This window comes from Cricetulus griseus, chromosome 8, assembly GCF_003668045.3.
Source record: "Cricetulus griseus strain 17A/GY chromosome 8, alternate assembly CriGri-PICRH-1.0, whole genome shotgun sequence".
Taxonomy (NCBI): domain Eukaryota; kingdom Metazoa; phylum Chordata; class Mammalia; order Rodentia; family Cricetidae; genus Cricetulus; species Cricetulus griseus.
In genome coordinates, this window is record NC_048601.1 from 37,761,287 (window position 1) to 37,783,650 (window position 22,364).

At 38.1% G+C, this 22,364-nt stretch overlaps 1 protein-coding gene across 1 annotated transcript in view; it reads right to left on the reverse strand.

The window, feature by feature from the left end:
• Cntn4 (contactin 4) overlaps positions 1 to 22,364 on the reverse strand; it is a 341,374-nt gene that overhangs the window by 145,369 nt on the left and 173,641 nt on the right. Inside the window, exon 9 of the mRNA XM_035449031.1 lies at positions 7,322 to 7,472. Coding sequence (XP_035304922.1) covers positions 7,322 to 7,472 — 151 coding nt within the window. The remainder of the gene's footprint in view (positions 1 to 7,321; positions 7,473 to 22,364) is intronic.

The following is a 22,364-nucleotide window of genomic DNA, read 5'->3' on the forward strand; positions in this document are numbered from 1 at the left end:
TTCCAGGACCCTGGCAGTAGACCACAAGCATCTTGAGGACTGGGTTTATGTATTTTCCCCTTCTTTTCTCAGTGCCAAGCATGTAGCAAATGCCCAAGGAGTGCTTTGTTCATTGAATGAGAATGGAGCTGGGTAGCTTTAGGCAGAACGCTCGTCCATGCTGCTGTCCAGAACCAAGCCTGTGTTCTTCAGGCCATAGTTTTAAGAATCTATTCTGAACTATTCAGCAGCCTACCTGTACCTAATTATTATCTTTTAGCTTGACATAATGTGTTACCTTCAGGTCTGTGAGAAGGAGAGGGGGGGAAAGGAAGGCACAAATGTGATTAAGAATAAGAAGTCTTTATTTACACAGTGTTAACTAGAGTAACATTTCATTAACTTCTTTCTTTCTTTTTTTTTTTTTTTTTACTTCAGTAGGTAGCAAACTATTGCCTCTAAGTGTATTTTTCAAACATCAATATTTACCCTTTAAACTCCAGGTTAAGATTATTTTTTTTTGGTTTTTCAAGACAGGGTTTCTCTGTGTAGCTTTGGAGCCTATCCTGGCACTCACTCTGGAGACCAGGCTGGCCTCGAACTCACAGAGATCCACCTGCCTCTGCCTCCTGAGTGCTGGGATTAAAGGCGGGTGCCACCAATGCCCAGCTCCAGGGTAAGCGTTTAAAGTATCTATTTGCAGGAAGTGTTTTTCTCAGATTAATTATGGATTCTCCTGTTTAACTAATCTAAGTTCATGAAAGACAAAGTTTTCCCTTTTAGAGAGGCTACTGGACAATGATAATGCGCATTCCCCCCTGTGTTGATGAATAAAGGGCTTCATTTCCTCATGAAGGCTGCCTTTAGTTCAGGGTGACATGCTTTCAAGTAGACATTCAAAGAAATGACCAGTAGGGTGTGGGGTAGAGGGGCGGCAAACAATATCCTATAAAGAATATCAGAAAGAAATGGAATAGTCGAGCTTGGGCAAGATCTAGAAAAGGGAATGAGAGTAGATTTCTGGTAAGGACATAAAGGGGCAGAGAAGAGAGGTAAAAGAGGAATTTGATTTGTTAGTGTAGCTTCATAAAGTAGAACCAAAGCGAGTGGATGCTGCAGGGGATATAATTTTTCATCTAGTTACATCTCCATGATTAGAAGTACCTGGGAATCTTGCATGGGTCCTTGTCCTAGAGGAGAGATGGAATCTGTAGGGATTGTAGTGGGAAGGACTGAGCAATGGTGCCTGCCCACTCTAAATTCTCTGTTCTTGCAACAGCAAGATTTATTTAGTGAACTCTGTGCACCACCCCTTCAGTTTAAGTCAGTGGTACTCAACCTCTGGGTCACAATCTCTTTGATAAACTTCTATCTCCAAAAATATTTAGATTATGATTCATAACAGTAGCAAAATTGTAGTTATGAAGTAGAAATGATTGGGGTCACCACAACATGAGGACCTGTATTACAGGGTCACAACATTAAGAAGGTTGAAAAGCCCTGGTCTATGTGGTTGGAGGGGGCATTTTTTCATATGACTTCAAGGATAATCACTAGACCCACATCCGGTCAACCAGCACAAAAGATAATCAGACAATCATTGAGTGCAACTGGTCTAGAGAAGCATTTTGGCCATGATTGGCTTAGCTGATACTCAGGCAATCTGCTCTGGAACTCCTGGGATCAAATTTGGGGCTGCTGGGGGCCCTCATACTAGCAGAAGAAAACAGTTTGTTGGAGAGTGGACCTAAGGTAGGTGAAGGTGCTGATGAGATGCAAGAAAGCAAGGCAGAGTTCTGATGGTATCTTGTTAGCCATGCTTTGAGTCATAGTCTACACCTCATGCTCTGAAGTAAATGACCAGATAATTCACTTTCATCCTTAACCCAGTCTGAGATGACTATATCTAATTTGTAATCATAAGAGTCCATCCCAGTCATTATCATTGTACTTAGAATTTTTAGGACTTTAGGTTGTTAATGATTCTGTTATTCCTGCACATTGACATTTTGTTACAGCATGAAACCAATCTTATTTGCCTCAAGGGCCTTCTGTTTAAAAACTACAAGTAAACAAAATAATCAACTTTATTCTTTTAGGAAGCTTAATTGCTCAATTCATCCAAATGATTGGAACTGCTTCCATGGTGACTAGCGATCGCTCTCGAGGCCTGAGATAGTGGGACTGTTCTAAAAGTCTGATATTGCTAACACCAAGAGCTTGGTAATAGTATAAGAAAATGAGACACATCCCAGTTACATATGGATGGGCGGCCTGACCTACAGCAAAGCTATACAATTGTTTTCCTTTTTCCTTTTTAATTTAGATGTTTGGGCTAATATAAGTAAAATCAATGTTAGTATGTTTTAAATTTGTAAACAAACAGAAATGGAAACAGTCATTTTAGAAATGTGTTTCGAAAACAATTAACATACTGATGTTAAACCAGTATTTCTAAGGCTATATTCGCTGAACTAATTTGGTCACTAACATCTGACTTACTAAGATAAAAGAGCCTATGTTTTCTCCATGTTTCTCCTCATACTGTTGTGGCAAACTCATTTATGCACAGTTAAGTGGTTGAAATTAGAATTAAATAGCAATTGATGACTGTGGTCTGACAAAGTCTTTCAAAAAAACACAGAATTTAGGGAGAACATTAATAAAAGAGAATGCTAGATAATGAAGTTTTTTCTCAGTGTAGTTACACCAGTGCTTTGTAATTAAGGGATTAATAATTTGTATCCAAAGGTTAAAGACTCACTATTTGGTTCTGAAGAGTCTAGTCTCAACCGAGAATTAAGGCTAATAAGGAAGTATGTTAGAAATTATCACCCAATACTAATTACCCTTTGTATTAGCTCACTATGTCAATCTTCTCCTAAAATATGGATTATAATTTTTCATTTACAAATAACATGTGTGATTGATTTTGCTCATTTGTCCAGTTAATTATGTTTTATCTCTATCAGGGAAAAAAGGGAAAAATAGCATTTATTTTGCCAAGGAGGAAACAATTGTGAGGTCTGTTTTATTTCCTACTCTTCAAATTATATAGTGTTCAACAGTGCACATGTCTTAGAAGCTAAAAGCCAAAGGCTCATGTAACCAATTTGCCTTAGAGATTCATGGTACTCCTTGTGGGTTATATCAACATTTTAGACAGAAGTTGTTTCTTGTACCTCAGAATCCGAATTCCAAAATAAAATGTGGATGCCTAGTTTCTCCTGGAAAATGAAATGGTCCAACAGCTGACCTGCATCTCCACGTGGCTGTGGGGCTGGTGTTTCCTGACTTTCCTCTTTATATTCCACTTGGTTACTTTTGAGCAAATCTTTATGACCAAATCCAGTCTACCTAATAATAGTGAAAAAGTGAGGCAGAGCCTTGAGAACACAGTACCCATATGGAGATGAATTGCTAATATTGATGCTTTGGGACCAGCCTGGTGACACTGGAGGTGGAGGTGATAAACACCAGAAACTAGGTAACAGTAGGGAGTATCCTCAGCTTGAATATACTTTGTGTGTCAAAGGAATGTGGAAGCATGCTTGATGTCTTTTAATGAAAACAATACAACTTGGATTGCGAAAAGTTTACAGTAAGCAAAGTGGTGAAAATAATAAATCAAATTCATTGGTCCTATGGAAACTGGCATAATAACATATTACCTTCTAAGAGAAAATTAAATCAGTTATGTGGAAATGGTTAAGCCTTAGTAATACTAAACTACCATTAATATAGTTCAAAATATTAGGATGCCAAGCATACATAGGTGTATACATTGTCTCTTTTCTTCTAGGTACATAGCAAGAATATATTTTTCTTCAGAGTGGCATTTGGCTTGTTTTGGCATTAGTGAAAACAAAGTTGCTTCATTTCCAGCCTGAAACGCTGAGAGGCCATGTGTGCCTGACCCTTCTATTCTGCAGTGGCAACACTACCAAGAGAGCTGGTCTTCTGAGGTGTCCTTGTAGGAGAGCAGAGCCACCAATAGATGCTTGCTGGTGTGCAGTGTGAGTGAGAAATTGCTTTTGCTGTTTCAGATCACCATGGCTTCTATACTAGATTGGATTTCATCATATAAATGTGCTCAAAAGTAGCCAAGTGGAATATCAAGAGGAAAGTCAGGACACACCTGCTGCACAGCCACATAGAGAGGCAGGTAGGGTGCTGGACCAGTTCTCTGGATTGGGCCTCAATAATTTCTCAGACTTCATTCATTCCTGGTTTTTGTGTATTTTTATATTCATATCATTTTGTAAATCACTTTATTCTCTCTCTGTTTTATTCTCTCTGTGTGTCTCGTGTGTGTGTGTGTGTGTGTGTGTGTGTGTGTGTGTGTGTGTGTGTGTGTGTGTGTTACTCAAGTGTGTAGCAGCCACCAGACATGAATGCTGGGAATAGAACTGTGGCCTACTGCAAGATCCTTTTCTATCCCTCATATAATTCTCCTAAAGTTATCTTTAAGTCACCTCAAAATTTAAACCTTAAAAATGCAGCCTTATCTATGGAAAGAGAAACCTGGACATCAATTCATCTACATAACCTTTCACCTACAATTTGTCCTGCCTGCAAGATGTGCTGGTGCAATGGTGGTGCAGAACTTGTGGAACTGGCTAACCAATGTTTGGGCCAATGCCACAAGACAAAGTCTATGCCCTATATTGCCTGGGTGACCAGGAACCAGAGACTGGATATCCCAGAGACCTAGGGTAAAACCAAACACTCCTGGAAAATAATCAACAAAATGTTTCTTATATTTTTGGTTGTGAGCCTAGCCTTTAACGGCTGAGCCATCGCTCCAGCCCTGATTCCTAATGATATTCTGCTATACTCATAGATTGGTGCCTTGTTCCATCTTCATTAGAGAGGCTTTCTTCAGCAGCTGACAGCAGTGGGAGCAAGGATCCACAGACAAACATTAGCAGAGAAAAAATATAAACTGGATGTCTCTATCTGGTCCCTCCCCTTGGAGATCCAAGAACTCAGCTGCAGAGGGAGAGGAGTTAGAGTGGATGGAGGGGAACATGACCCACCAAATAAACTAAGCAGGGCTCACATGGGCCCACAGAGACTGAAATGGCAAACAGGGGCCTGCATGGGCCTACATCATGTCCTTTGAGCATACGTTATGGCTGTTAGCTTGGGGTTTTGTGGGGATACTAACTGTGGGGGCAGGTTGTTTCTGACTTTTTTTTGCCTGTTCTTGAGACTCTTTTCATCCTATAGGGTTGCCTTGTCCAAGCTTAGTATGAGAGATTTACTTTTTCTTATTGTATCTCGTTTTGCCCTGTTTGACAGTCATCTCCTGGAGACCTGCTCTTTTCTGAAGAGGAAACAGAGGGGAAGATGATCTAGAGAAGAGTAGAGATGTGTGTGTGTGTGTGTGGGGGGGCTAGAAGGAGTGGAGGAAGGGAAAACTGTGTTTGGGATGTATTTATTCTATGGGAGAAAAATCTATTTTCAGTAAAATGCAGCCTTGTTTTAAGCCATGTGTTTGGTATGTGCTAATTATATTTAAGGAAATATGTAGCCATTAAATGTAATCTCCCACACCAAATTTTGAGAAACACTGAGGCACAAAGGAATGTTTCTTGTCTTTCAGTAAGAAGTTCTGCTTTCTAGTAATGTAGCATTGCTAAATAGACATGATATGCCTGTCAAAGCACCTTCTAAATATTTATCTTAATACCCATAGAATGGTTATGCTGTCCAGTTTGGAGAGAGAAGCTTCTTTTTGCCATAGGTGGTGGTTTCTGTTGGGGTTCATACTGATGCAAGTGCTGAGAACAAGTTACCACTGAATGCTAGGACTTCAATGGGTAATCTATTCCAGAAAGAAGAGGGGGCAGAAAGCCAAAGTGTGGACTGTTATACAATGCTGTCTTCTAGGTAAGATACAGCTGGCTGTTGTTCTGCTGAACTGCAACAGTTGCCCTTGTTTGCACAAAACCTGCCCCATACTTGGGCTGATGTTATTTTATGGAAAGGAGTGAGAGTCATGAGTTCATACTTCTTTGGGACTTATAGGCTGGTAGTGGTTTCTGGAGGAGGAAGAGACAGTTTCTTCAGTAGTGTACCCACTTGTCCCTCTAAGCAACCCTAAGTGAACTCACTGAATCACCAAAAAGTAAAAATCAAGACATGAAATTGGAAGGGAGATTATGTAGGGGAGCGAAAGGGAGCCTGCAGCAGTGGGAAAGGACAAGAGTGGATAAAGAGGTGAATATGATTAAAATAAGTCAAACGTATTCACAAAATATCACAATAAAATCCATTATACATAGTTAATATATGGTAGCTAAAAATAAAAACAAATTGCTTTCAAGTTCCAGATTTGCCTTAAAACTTGAATGCCATTCCAGTATTCAGTGGACTATGGAGCCTCCTTAATATATCTGGAATCAGAAACGGATGTCTATTATGAAGTTAATACGCGTGTGGATATATATCATAAGAAACTGTACCAAGTTTGTTTATAAAAATGATTAAGAAGGACAACATCACCAGCGTATCGATCTAATTTGTATATGTAAATTTGAAGGTGTGCAGGTGTAAAAGGGTAGATACACACATTTTTAAACACTTCCTTATTGGATCTATGAATACTTGCCCTTTAACATCAATTAAAATCATTATGTATACAGCTGGTAAATCCTGTCTTATGGGTGACAAACACAGACTCATGCATAATTACCCTTTTCCAACAGATAGAATACATTACCGAAAATGGTAGAGGATATTTTACGGGGGTGACAGCCAAGACAAGGTCTCGGAGATATGTGCCACTTGGTACTATCTGATGTCAAACTCCAACTAACCCATACAAATTTACATCCTTTAAACAATATGCTTTCTAAATGTAATTTGTGTGTAATAGGAAGCAGAGGCAAGAAATTCAGATATTCGAACAAATCTGGTCCCTTAAAGAGATACCAATGAATAATGAATCAAGCAGAATCTTTGGCTATAGGCCACCTATATAACACCAGGTGACATAACAGATATTGCAAAATATTTTAAGAGTTGCCATGGTATGGAATTAGACTGACTTGAGTTAGGCAAGGAATTGTGATGGGCTATATACACACAGAAAAATTTTAGGCTAAAAGTATATTTTCAGCAGCTCACCAGCTGGCAGTTACGAGCGATCTCACAGGGTTAGTGCAATCTCTCTCAGCTTGGAAGACTTTCTAGAACCCCAATATTAAGAAGGAGCATGGAAGTCAATGTTACTACCTGTCTAATACAGCTTCCTGCTTTGACTATTTGCTCAATTATTACAGACAGACAATTTATTACGGGTTAATCAAATATTAAAAATATTTCAACACAGTACCTTTCATTTTCTCTTAATATTTCTCTCCCCTTCCTCCAGGTGTAGACAGGTCTTGGAGATGCTTTTGGCTTACACTCAATGATAACTTCACCTCCCACCTTGACAAGTGTCACTCTTTTCAAGAGTGTTCTTGAGAAATCTGGACTTTCAGCTACAAACAATACAAAACAATAACGAATTATAATGGAAAGAAGAAACATCTTAGCTTTTTTTCTTTCTGGGTTACACTTAGTATAGATCACCAGAGACAAGAAGCTATTTTTTTTTCTGATGGAAAGCATGCAGCACTGTATGTTTGGATGGGTTATTAAAATTTAATCCATGATTTATATAAGATAAAATGCAACTGCTGTATGGATGTAACTTGATGGATTTTGTATCCTCCTCCACGAAGATCAAGATACCAAACATTCTTACCCCCCTGTGGATGATTCTCTTAAAAAATTTATTCCACGTTGAAATGGACAAAAATTTAAAAATTTAAGAGGAGCAATAAGGAAAGAAACAAAACACAAAAACACATTTGGCAAGCTTCCTGATTATGTATGCTAAAGTGGCCCTTTCGCTGACACTTACTGGTTCGGTTCTGCAAAACAGCATGGTCCTCCTGATCTCTCTCCCTCCTCCTATTCCTCCCTCTTTCCCTCACTCCTCCTCCTCTCTGTCTTTCTATCTCTGTCTCTGTTTCTGTCCTCCCCTCCCTTTCCTCTGCCCCCAGGCTTTGTATCCATTAGCCAATCCTTACATGGTTGCCTTCTGTCAGTTCCTCCTTAAAATCAAGGGCTCTTTCTGCTTTCCATCACCAGTACCCAAAACAATGTTCATCCTACTTAAAACAAATCAGCTGCATTTGCTGCAGAAATTTAGAAAACTGCGTTACACGCTCACTCTGATTGCTCCAAAGCATCCACTCACATTGATCTGTTACACTGTGCTGACCTGTTAATAATATCAAAGAATGACCGATTCTCTGAGACAAAACGCATCATCTTTAGCCTCATCCAAATAAATAAATCAATAAGTAAATAAAGCCATTCTGAAAGATTTCTGTTTTCTCCCGAGTTTATTTAGTTGCTGTAGGAGGAGGAATTCTTGAATGACCAGATGGATTCATTTTCTCAAGTAATTTGTACCTTATTTAAAATCTCTGACTCCTTGCAATTTAACTTCATAGAATTGAAGCTTTCAGATTATGTTGAAGACAACATTTAAATTCAAACAATAAATGAGTTAAAGGAGGACTTAGAGTGAGTGTGTATACACATGGGTAGGGTGAAGGCCCATTTATTTTTAAAACAATTTATATATATATATATATATATATATATATATATATATATATATATATGCATGTTTTGAATCACATATATGTATATGCACTACATGTATTCAGTGTCCACAGAGGCCAGAAGAGGGCATCAGTTCTGATGGAACTAGAGTTACAGATGGCTATGAGCCCTGTCGGGGTACTGGGAGACAAACTTGAGTTCTCTATAAGAGCAACAAATGCTCTGAACTGCGGAGCCACCTTTCCAACCCCTATAGGGCCATTTCTTAGATAAACTCAAACCAAAGCTGGTGATTTTTTTATTTAAAGAAATGGAATTGATCCTGGGGCTTCATGCATGCTAGGCAGCACTCTACTGCAGCATTGTATCCACAAAATTCTTGAAAATTTTTATTAGGTCTTACTAGGTTGCTCAGGCTGGCTTTGCACTGACTCTTAACCAGTCATACATTAAATGTATGACTCTTCTGCCTCATCTCCCCCAAAGTGGGGATGATAGGCCTATACCACAAGGCCTAGCTACAATTAGCAGTTTTAAAAATTCAAATCCATCTTTGAAGGAAACAAATCGACTTTTATTAAGAGCTTCTGTGGTAGAAATATTTTTCATAACTGCTCAGCGCAATTAAACAACAAAAAATCTTAGTAAATATTAAGCATGATTAAAATAGTATGCTATAATCAACATTTATATATGAAATATATTAAAATGGTATGCTATAATCAACATTTATATATGAAATATATATAAATAAAATATATACAGAATGCTAAGAATTCCTCTCCCTCTCTCTCTCTCTCTCTGTGTGTGTGTGTGTGTGTTTACATATTTTGTATAAAAGTAACTAGATGGAAAAAAAGTATCTACATTGCTAAGCTATAGAGTTAAGTTAAAACTGCAGGGAAATTGAGCACTATGCACTAGTGAAGTATGTGGCAAATTTTATCACGTGAATGAGATTGCCTGGTATTATCTTCATCTACTGGCTAGCTGTATTGATCTGTATTAGTTGGCTGTTGCTCTAGTTGCATCAATTGTGAGCTCATGAACATGTAAAGAAATGGCTCTCAACCTGCCTAATGCTGTGACCCTTTAATACCATTCCTCATGGTATGGTGCTCCCAAACCATAAAATTATTTTGTTGCTACTTTATAACTGTAATTTTGCTAGTGTTAGGAATTATAATGTAATACATGACACACAGGTTATCTGCTATGTAACCCCTGTGAAAGGGTCATTTGACCCCAAAAGGAGGTCACAACCCACAGGTTGAGAATCCCTGATATAAAGCATTTATGTTATATTGACATCTTTTCCAATTTAGCAATCCAACATAAGCTATGTTGTGCCACAGGAAAGTGTTTTGGCAGAACAGACTCCTTCTCACATTAGGTAAACATCCAAACTGACAGAAAAACAAAAATAAATACAAGTCTTCTAGAAGATCTTTTAAAGGGAAAATTTGAAATAATGTTACAAACCTTTCTCATAAAAAATCCCTTCCTACAACTCTATCTTTCTACACACATGCATTTATCACTCTAGGCAGATATTTTCATCTGTTCCGGAGGAATTCTGCCTCTGCATTCAAAATGAGTTTATATAAATCAAACTGTGCACCACACATGGGTGTATTTGTCAAAAAAACTATATATCGCTTTTACAGGATTTGAAATTGCATGATATCAGACACATAGAAAGGAGAAAACATGCCTAGTTTAGGAGGCGATTGTAATATTCCAGCTATGGACATATTACCTTTTGGATATCAGAGAGATAAGACTGACTTGAACATCTTTCACCCATAAAAATGAAATTATACATCAAGTATTTTCCTGTTGTTTATTCCATTTGCTTCTGGTGTTATCTAACCCAGAAAATGTATCAGTTGCCACTTAGCTGTGGTGATTTCTAGGGAATAACTATCAGTGCGCTATCGCATTCTACTATTTGGTGACCCATCTTGATGAGGGATGTCCTTCTGTATATATGTTTCTCTTATTGGTTGATGAATAAAACACTGTTTGTCCAATAGCCAGTAGAGGCAGGAAGGAAGGCGGGGCTAGGAGACGAGGAGAAAGTGGGGAGAGACGCACAGCAAAGAGATGCCATGTAACTGCAAAAAGAGTAACAGGTTTGGGCATTCTCCTGTAAGTCAAGACCACATGGAAATGCTTAGATTAATAGAAATGAGTTAATAATTAAAAGAGTGCTAGCCAGTAAGAAGACCTAGCCATTGGTCAACAGTTTTATAATTAATATAAGTCTTTGTGTGCTTATTTGGGACTGTGGGCAGAGGAACCTGGTGGGACAAGAAACTCCAGTGACACCACCTTGTGCTCTTGAGATGCAGGTTATCTTATGGAGGGTTTTTCCCAATGATACCCTATATTTCCTCTGATTCATTCAAACACTGGCTTCACACAGCCTTGGAGGAAAAGGAGATGGTTCCTTCTGCTCCATTTGGTACTCACAAAGAAGGTAGTTCAACTAGGTGACATTGGTAAGGGACACAGGAGGGCAGCACTAAAACACAGTCTTTGCTCATGCTTAAACCCTGCCTAGGAAAGTAAAATTCCAGTTGTCCCTAAAAGTGCTGGCATAACAAAACCAACACTCAGATTACACACATAATTCTGGAGCAGTTGGCAGATTCTGGGAGGCATTAATTTGCTGAAGCCAGTAGACCTGGAGGCCAGTATTTCATTTCTCATGTGGGCTACTAGATGGCAGCAATCCCTCAGTGCTGCGAAGCACCATGCAGCAGACCTTTTCCACATGGGAGGTGCAACTTTTAACTTCAATGATCTGCATTGCACTAAACTTACACTATCTATGAAAAGCTGTGGGAATTCGTCTATGCAATTTACAACTATTTATTATTTAATTGATAAATGCCTCTTGGTCACATATCAAGGGTATCTAAAGTGGCCAATAGAACCCTTGAAAACAGAAATTCTCTCTGTGTCTGAGTTAGTGTCATTTCTCAAGAGTGATAATAAAATGATAATCCCTTAACTGGATAGGCAGTGGCAACACTCCTGGGGAAATCCATGAGTACAATGTTTTACTACATTACCGAAGAGCAAAGGATGATTCTGCAAGCCGGTTCTGTCAAAGCTGACCTGCAAAAGCATCACTGGGAACATTGCCAGGGGAGACTATTAATGCTGGTGGTGCTTTTGGAAGTGTAGGATTTCATATTATTTTAACCTTTATCTATTATTTTTAACCATTACCTCATTGTCCTATAAAAATACCAGAGTGAACACATTAATTCCAGTCTTTTTTTTTTTATTGAGGAGAAAATGGTGATATCAGACCACAGACCTCAAGCTTTTTTTTTGCTTGCTGGCTAAGGCATGGGGGTGGGAGTCTGGGTGTTTCTTTCTGCCTTTAAAATCTGACCTTCCTGATTAGGGAGATATACACAAGGAGACACCTAACACAACTCTCCAAGAAAGCGACGATTTCCTTCTTTTCTCATCTGCATGATACATCACTTCCAAGGAATGTAATACCTACATTCTATCTGCTTTCCTTTGGCTTCTTTGTTTCCTAAGTCTCTAACAACTCATGCTCCTGTGGGTAAGTTATTATAAAGCAGAGAAACATAATATTTATAGTCAGCAAAGTTACTTGGTGGACCAACAGAAAAAAATACACATATTGTACAAAAAGCTCTAGTGGTAGTTAAAGTTCATTGTCACCTTGACAAAGTTTAGAAGATGGACCACTTGGGAGATGGACCTTTGGATATGCCTGGGGGGGATTACTCTGATTATGTAATTGATATGGGAAAGCCAATCTTAATTGTGAGTGGACCCATTCCTGGGACAAGACTGTATAAACGGCAGACTGTGAGGTGAGAAAAAGCGTGCATGCATTCATCTGTTACTCCCTGACTTGACTTTAGATGTAATGTGACCGGCTGTCTTAAACTCCTACCACAGGGACTTCACTTCAGTGATGGACATTTACCTGCATCAGTGAGAACACACTCTTCCTCCTGAAGTTGTGCATGTCAGTGCCTTTTTACAGCAGAAATTGACAAGAACCTAAGGCAGTACTTAACACAGTACTTGTTCCAGAATAAGAAGCCTATACACCCCTTTCCCACTACTATTTCTAAATACAGTAAATAGCTTCTACACCACAGGCATCAGAGGGCTTGTATGTGAGAAAACTTCTTATAATCAGAGAGATACATCCTCATTTAAAACAAACAAAACAGCCCCACTTTATTTGAAAACAGTCATAGATTCACAGAGAGTTGCAAGAACAACATAGAGATGTCTAGTGTGTCCTTCACTATATTGCTCCAATGACTGTGACAGCAATTACAGAAGATAGCAGAGTAAGGAAGGTGGCCATTAGCTCTATGTAGATTTACTTATGTAGATTTACATAAACAATGCTGAGGTCAAAATAAAGAAATGATTGCAAAGACTTTCCTCAGTAGTCCTAGCCTGCTCATTTGACTACACCTTCCTTAATCCCTGGGAAGTACCAGTCTCTTTGTGTGGTTTTCCCGTGATAAGTCTATTTCATACATGGAGAGCTTTGCACAGTAGCCAATCTTCTGGTTTATCTTTTCCTTTTTTTTTCTACTGAAATGAAGCTCTGTGAGACATCCAAGCTAGTGAGTGTCCCAACAGCTTGTTGAGTGGTAAACCCTAGTGCGGATACGACATGCCACTTTAATGCAGGCATTGCAGGGTTTATGGTGACTGCCAAATAGCTTTTGTGCAAAGACACCATTTCAAGATCTCACAATGATTTCTCTGCCAACAAGTTGAATCAAGCATAGCCTTTTTTCCTTTTTATGAAAGGTTTGAAGATCCAAAGATTAATTATATAAATATAGAAAGAAACTCTTTCTTATTCCAAGGAAAACACTTTTAATTCGACTTTAGAACATTTTTTTTTGCTCACACATTCATTAGCAAAGTACTTTGTTATTCTTCTGTAATGCTTTAGTAGGATTTAAACCACTGACCTCTTGTTAACTTTATTTGACCATCTACATAAAGATAAAAAATATGCAGTTTTAAAATTGTGTGATTCTATTGACCTTTTTGTATCTGTCCAAATGCTATCTCATTGAACTTAGGAATATGTCCTTAACTCTTAGATAAACCCATGGCAAGAAATATATATTGCCACAATGTCATACATAATCATTATAAGTAACTTTATTTTTGACAGAAATGTTTGCTTAAAGACTGGAAGAGAGATCTTCAAGTGTGACAGTATGAATTATAAAACTCCAGTTGTTAATAAAAGACAGTTCTTGCTCTAAGCCCCTATTAGATAATTAATTGTTTGTTTATTTGTTTGTTTTTTAAGACAGGGCCTCCTGTAACACAGGCTGTCCCTGAACTTACTGTGTAGTTAAGGATGACCTTGAAATTCTAATCCCCCTGCCTTTCTGTCCCCAGTGTTGGGGTTATGGGTGGTTATGAACATGCCCATTATATGGAAAGCTGGGGATTGGATTTCATGGCTACATGCATATTAGGCAAGTGCTCTACTAACTGAGCTGTATCCTTAGCTCCCAGTAGTTCCTTCAGGGTAACAGTATGTATTCTGTATCTGTAAATCCCTGTAACGAAGAACTTCATATAGAGTAAATATTTAACCTGTGTATGCTATTTTGATGCATTCTGTAGGGGAAAACTCAGGAATTTGCTTCATTTCTCCCTCATGATGCTTTGTGTAGGCCCTATCCTCCTTTCTATCCTGATACTGTAGTTGTAAATTGCTTCTTCGAATTCCAAGCCTGGGCCTAGGACACTTGAACATATAAGGAAGCATACATAGCATATAATAAAAGAATTAGCTTAACAATTTATACTCATAAATGAACCGAACATAGGATGTGTTCAGTATCTTACATACAACAATTTATCAGGAACATAATTCCAGCACCTGCCAATTTCTGTGGTGTAAATATTCCATCTTTGCCAGTTTCAACACAAAACCACAGAATTGAGAAGATCTTTGCAGGATTAGCTCCTGCCAGTATGAACTAGAACTAACATCCTGCTGGTTTTGTCTGTTTTCCCAAAAGCATACACATAGGGGGTGGCAACCCGGTACAGAGTACATGAACCCTCTGACTTTCTGCTTGCTGGATCCAGGCCATACTCTGCAGCTGTAGCATGGAGTTTTTGTTTATTTTCTTGCTAAGTGTATACAGCGTTGAAAAGGCATGAATATCAAAACTTTCTCAGTTCACTCAGTGAGTTCTCTTTATTTAACAAATCTGTTTTCTAGACTTCATGAATCAAGGTACCACAGTGGTTTTAAGGGCTTCTGTTTCTGTGGAAACGCTTCACAATGCAGAAGAGCTGTCTGTGGAGCACAGCAGACGTAGATTCCTGGTTACCATGCTCCTTCAACAAGGCATCAGAAACAGTTATCCAGGCATCCAGTTCATCATTTGCCTTTGGTCATGTCCATTTCCACTCAAACTTAAAAGACTTTATTAAGAGCCACATGCCTTACTCAAAAGACAAATCAATTGCTTTAGGAACCTGTATGAGCCACGTTTTCTCAGGGTAGAAAAATAACACAGGCTGTGGTATTGTAACAAATATTGTATACTTGGTAAAACATTTTTTCCTCTAGGACAGAGTTTAGTTTTTTTTTTTTTAAATCAAGTCTTGGTTTATGTTGTGCTCATGGATAATGAAACTGGAAAGATAGAAAAATTGAACATGGGTGGTTATACCAAGTGAACAGCCTTGTCCTACTTCTTCTGATTTTAGGAAGGAGAATGCTACATGCTGTGATAACTTAGAGGGTGGATTATAGGGATCTAGACTCAAGAGTCTGCTTTACTGGCAACTCAGTTAACTCAGCATTAATCTTGTGAATAGGGCTTCTTGGGGTCATATGTTATTGGACACACGCACTGTCTTAGTTAAGGTTTTAATTGTTGTGAAGAGGCACCATAGCCATGGCAATTATTATAAAGAAAACATTTTATTGGGGTGGCTCCATCACAGTTTTAGAGGTTCAGTCCATTATCATGATGGTGGGGAGCATGGCAGCGTGCAGGCAGACACGGTGCTGGCTACATCTTGGTTTGTGGGCAACAGGGAGAAGACTGTCTCACTTAATAGTATTCTGAGCATAGGAAATCTCAAAGCCCACCACCACAGTGACACTTTCTCCAACAAGGCCACACCCACTCCAACAAAACCACACCTCCTAATAGTGCCACTCCCTATGAGTTTATGGGGGCCAATTGCATTTAAACTACCACACCCACCATGAGCAGAACCTGGAAATTTTACAGAAAGTTTTGCCCCTGAACGAGTGCTTCCTGGAACAGAATTAACACCAGCAGTTAATAAAGACATAGTTCCAGGCTTTTTCTCAGATTTGGGATCAGACTCTAAATTTAACATCTTAAAGTAATTCATACATTCTGCATTTCTTTTTTACAGTGGTAAGAAACATACCACATGAAATTTACCATCTTAGCTACTTTCTGTATACATTAGTGTTAACTCCCTGTGAGACTAGTCAATGGCTCTCTAGTACTTTTTCACTTGGCAAAACTCAAAACTTACACACACATTGATCAATGACTCTATCTTTCCCCCTTCCCCTTCATTTACACCACTGCTTTCTGTTAGCATAAAGTTGACTTGTCTAGGTGCTTCATGTAACTGGCATCAACAGAACTTCCTTCATGTAAAGATCTTATTTGGTTTCTTGTTCCCTTATGGATCATCCATGTTGGAGTGCACATCAGTATCTCCTCTTTAAGGCTCAGTAATATTCCATTATGTGTGTGCTGTATTTTACTTTGTGTCTATTCATGAACAGTTAGATGACTTCCATTTTCTGGCTACTATGAATAGTGGTTTAGTGATCATGCATGTACAAATACTGGTTTGGGATGCTGTTTTTATTATTTTGGATGTATTCCAAGACAAAGGTTTGCTGGGTCTTAGGATAACTTGTAACTTTTAGATGAGAGACTATACTATTTTCTATAGCAGCTGTGACCTTTTCACTCCCACCAACGGTGCACAGGTTATAATTAATTGAATCCACAAATCCCCTATTCTCTTTTGGACAATTTCAAGGGTTCCACTGTCCCTTCTAGCATTTGCTATTTTTTCCTTATCTTTTATTCCTCCCACTCTGTTTAGTGGTGTGTGTCATCCTGTAGGGTATGACACAGATGTAATTGTGATTCTGATTTGTATTTCTTCATGAATTGTGTCTTTTGCTTACAAATATGTCTATTCAAGACCTTAGTCTATTTTTTCATCTTCTCTTAGTTATGAGCCTAGCCCTTAACAGCTGAAATACCTCTCCGGTCCCCTGTTTAATTGGTTTGCTTCTTGTTATTAAGTTGCAAGGGTGTTTTTGTTCCCTAGACAGTGATCCCTTGCTAAAGATATGCAAATATAATCTCCATTCCACACATGGCCCTTTGGCTGTTGTTTCCTTACACGAATAGTTTCTTTCTGATGTATTTCTATTAAGGCAGAGACTCAACTTTGTCTTTTTAAATGTGGATATCCAGTTCCTAAAATACCATATTAAATTGTGTGTGTGCGCGCTTGCGTTCGCATGTGTGGGCACATGTGTGAGCATGCTCAGGCACTCACATGCCATAGCATGCATGTGGAAGTTAGAGGTCAGATGACAAATTTTAGGAAATGATTCCCTCTTGTCACCTTGTGAAATCCTAGGACTCAAACTCAGATTGTCAGACTTGTACAAAAGTCAGTCTACCTACCTGACCATCTTTCTAGGTCCCATTGGTTAAAAGGACTTTGTGTGTGCATGTGACAGTCTGATATGTTGCATTTGTGCACCACAGCTGAATCTTATTTTCTCATTGTATTCCATGGTTTGTTTTTTGGGCTATCCCTTCTTTCATACTAATCTATGAATCTACTAGCTATTTAAGGTCCCCTTGTGATCTTATGGGGTTATTTTTCTTTAACAAGATATTTTTCTACTGAGATTTTCATGTGACTTTATAGAAGTTGTTGACAGATCTTGGAAAAGTGGAGTCTTCCAATACAAGCAGGGAATGCCTTTCTATCCCATTTTCTTCAGTTCTTTCAACAATATTATGTAGTATCTAGTGCACGTTTTTTTCCCCTCCCCTAAGTTTATTTCTCTTTGATGCTATCATAGATTTCCTTTTTGGATTGCTCTCTGTTGGCATACAACACTGTCATTGAATTCTTTGTATGTCTTGATTTTGCAGCCTGTAGCTTTCCTGAAATGATTTATTAGTTTCAATAGAGCTCTTCTGCTTTTGTAGCTGCTTCTGAGTTTCCTCTATGCAAGATCATGTTATCTTCAAACAAAGATTTTACTTTCTATTCCAAGTTGGAGGCCTTTACTGCCTTTTCTCATCTAATTGCTTTGCCTAGCACTTCCGGCTTTATACTAAACAATAACGGTGAGGGTGGGCATCCTTCCTTGCTCCTGATCATAGGAGGCTTTCAGGCTTCCAACAATGAGTGTGATGTTGGCAGGCTGCTTTGTATGTGGTTTCTATTACATGGAGACAGTTTGCTCTTAGCCTTATTGCTGAGGATTCTTTTTAAAAATCATAAAATGCCATTGAATTTGGTCAACTGCTTTTCTTCATTGACTCAAATGATAGTTGGTGTTTTCCTCCAGTCTTGCCATGTAGCATAAGACATAGGCATATATTCACACCATGAACTCTCTGAGTTTCAGGTATAAATTCTGCAACGATCTGGTGGATAATCCTTCATGCTGATAAATTTAGTGGCTGGCATTATGTGGGGGATTTCTTGTATCACAACGTATCACAGGGATGCATGATATGGACATCTGCTGCTCATGGTTTCAGGCAAATGCTGAGCTCAAAGAACAAGGCTGGTTGTATTTCCTCTTCTGAAATTCTGGGAAAGGTTTGAGCAGAACTGGTGATAGTTTATCTTTAAATGCTCTGTAGAATTCTCCATGGAGGTCTCCAGTCCTGAGTCTTTCTTTCTGGGGAGGCTTTAACTGTGACTTTCACTTCCTTTCTGGTTATAAACTATTCAGATTCCCTACTTCATAACTCAGCTGGGCAAGTTGTATGTGGAAATTCATCTGCTGCTTCTCAGACATTAAACTTCATAATTTGCAATATTTCATTTGTTATATTGTGTTTTATTTGACTCTTTGTTTTAGTCTAAATGAAGGTTTGCAGTTTTACTGATCTTTTTAATGAACTCTTTTTTTACTGATTTTTTTCTATTCTTTATTTTTACATTTCTGATTTAATAGTTATCATTTCCTTATGACTACTATTTTCTTGTTGCTGATTTTGCTTCATTTCTTTTCTAACTTCTTAGTTGTAAACACAGGTTGCTAATTAGTTAACTTGTTTTTAAATTTATTATTATTATCAACTTTCCCCTTACTACAGTTTGTGCCTCATGCATGAGTTGATATGTTTTCACTTCTCTCCAGACATTTTCCAAGTTCCATTTTATTTCTTTCTACACACCTATGATGTAAAATCAGCTGTTCAGTTTTCTCACGTTTGCAGATTTTCCTGCTTTCCCTCAACTTTTAAGTTCTATTTTCATCCCAGCATTGTCTGAGATGATGCTTTGTAAGGTTTCAACCTTCTTGTGGCTGTTGAGACATGTTACATATGAATAATCTTATAGAACTTTCTAGTCATTCTTACAGAATGCTGTGCAGAGCTGATCTGCAGGTGTCAATTACATCAAACTGGTCTACTTTGTTCAGGTTTTATTGTGAACTGACCCTTTTCATGATGCAATATTGTTTTCTGTGACAGTTTTTTTTTTTGCCATACAATCTGTCTTTCTGATACTCTTTAAAAATATTTATTTTACTTTATGTAGGGGTATTTTGTCTACATGTATGTATGTATGTATGTATGTATGTATGTATGTATGCCACATGTGTATCCCAGGTGCCCTCAGAAGTCAGAAGAGGGAATAAGATCACTTAGAACTGGAGTTATAGTTGCTTGTGAATTATCATGTGGGTGCTGGGAATTGAACCTGAGTCCTCTTCAACAGCAACAGTGTTCTCAACTAATAAGCCACCTCTCCACCCCCAATATACAATTTCTTCAGGATAGCCTATAGTTTGGATATTTTTAAATCCACTCAGCCAATCTGCCTATTTAATATATTTCTAATCCATTTTTACATTTAAGATAATTATTGAGAGGGAAAGAATTAAAATTACCATTTTGTGATTTTGTGTACATCTTTTTTCTTTTGTGACCTCCCTTTCCTTTACAGATTTTTCTTTCTTTTATTGTCTAATCGTACGTTTTCATTTTTTTTGCTTATTTCCCTGTGTATATTCTATATGCATGAATATGATATACACACATACTTTTGCTTACCTTTGCATTTATACAGTATATCTTAAAATCAGAATCATATATTTAAAACTTACAACTTAAGTTCTGTCCCAAATAAAAATTTTGTTCCTATGCCTCCCGTAGTGATATTTTTCTTGCATAAATAAAGCCTGTTGGGGGTCAAAGAATGGAGCTTGCTACTAGCTAACCATGGAGGCCTGAAAGTCTGTACAGAAAGACAGACAGGAAGTGATATAGCTGAGCAGAAACAGGATATAAGCGGGGATAAACAGGAACTCGCTCTTACGTGGTGATACCTTTCTTGTACAAATAAAGCCTGTTTGGGAGTGAGAGGTAGAGGAAAATGCTGAGAGATCAGAGAGATGGAGCAAGCCACAGCACACCTTACCTCCTAAGCATCTCCACAGAGAAGAGGATGATTTCCTGTTTGTCTGCTTATATCCTGTTTCTGCCCAGCTAAGTCACTTCCTGTTTGTCTGTACAGATCTCCAGACCCCTATGGTTAGCTAGTGGCAAGCTCCATTCTCTGACCCCAAGATAGACTTTATTTATGCAAGAAAGATATCACCACAGCATCCTGCCGCTCTTACTTTTGTTGAGGATAAATCAAATTGTTTTAAAGAATATATACTAAAAATACAGATTTATAGTTACACTTTATACTTTTTTCTTTATAATTATCAGACTTAAAATTACTGTTGCACTTAGGTCACAATGTTAAAATACTACATTCATATATGTATGCATCTCTACATGGGTGTTTCAGATTTTCATGTTTTATTTTATACTTCATCTTTTTTCATAATTTTAATTCAGAAGAGTTCCTTCAGGATTTACTGCAGGGCAGTCTACTGATGAGAAACTTTTGATTTTGATGACCTGGAAAGTCGTTGTTTTTCTTTAATTTTTAACGGAAAGTTTTGTTAGATATGGTATTTCTAGTTGAAAACCTTTTTCCAGCATTTTCATTAGATTATCCTATTCCTATTGGATTGCAAGATTCAAGCTGAGAAGTCTGCTAACAATACCCCTCATGCATGAGTCATGTCACTTTTTTCTTGCTGTATGAACATTCTCTCTTTATTCCTGGCTTTGGACAGGTTGATTAGCATGTGTCTAAGTGTATATCTATTTAGATTCCCTCTAGGAGGGATTCTTTGAACTTCTTGAATTTCTATGTCCATTTTCCCTCCCAGACAGATTCTAGCCATCATTTATTGTAACATCTTATTTGATGCTTTATTTTCATCTTTTGAATTTCAGAATATGTACATAGTTCTGTTAGACTCTGTTACATAAATTCCTTAGGCTTTTCCACTTTCCTGTGTGTTTTGTTCCATGGCCCCTATTATTTCCAATGTTCTGCCTTTGAATTAGATTATGTCTTCTTCTTGGCTAAGTTGGCTGTGAAAAATTTCAGCTCAATCACTCTTGTCTTTCTTTACCCCCAGAATTTCCTCTTTTTCTTTACCTTCTCTGTCTGTGATGCTCTCTTTTTTTCCCATGCATCACTTTATGAATTTGATTTTGCTGCCTTAAAAAAATCATCAAGTTTGGAAATTATGGTTAATTTGAGTTATTTATCTGGTAATTGATAAACCTCTAATTATTTAAAGTGGTTTATGAATCTTTAAGCTGTTCTTTTAATTAGGGCATACTTATGTAATTTCCTACAGAGGTTTGCAGTTCCTGCTCTGTGCCTCCCTTGGTGTCTCTGAGAATGATTTTGTCTTTTTTCCAAGCTGTTAGCCAGCTAGCTGTGCTGGCAGACCACCCCTAGTGTGGACTGTACAGCTGACTCTGATGTCAGAACAGACCAAGTAGATGGGTAGCTTTTGTTTTCAGTGGGCCTTATCCCCAAGCCTTCTTTCTATCAACATTTAGATTTAAAGAAAACACATCTCATTTCCTTTGGTAGCCTTTTGTCCTTCACGAAAATAAGAGTGTCTATACTGAATGTGCCTTCCACTCCTTCCCCCACTGTCTGCAGGTAAATGTCAGAAGTTGGGATTACTTTCTGGATGACTTCATGTGATGATGTTGATGGGATGGGCAGAGAAAAGCAGACTCCTAGTGAGTAAGCACTATGAATTTTTCTACTCTGATTTAATATAGCTGGTTTTACCAATGGCTGGAATGCAGAAACATCTTCATTTTGTTAGGTACATCGATGGATACTAGCAACCTTAAAGGCTATGAGAAAACATCCTTCCCTCATTGTCAACTTTGGCCCCCACCCCACCACATTTCCTTGGTAATATGAGCAAAGAAAGATTCACAGTTGCTCCCCCTGTGATTTAAAATGATACTTGAAAAGGTGAACACCTCAGGGCTTTGCTGAGGCCTGTTAAAGCAGAAGTGCTTTCTAATGGTCAAAGAAAT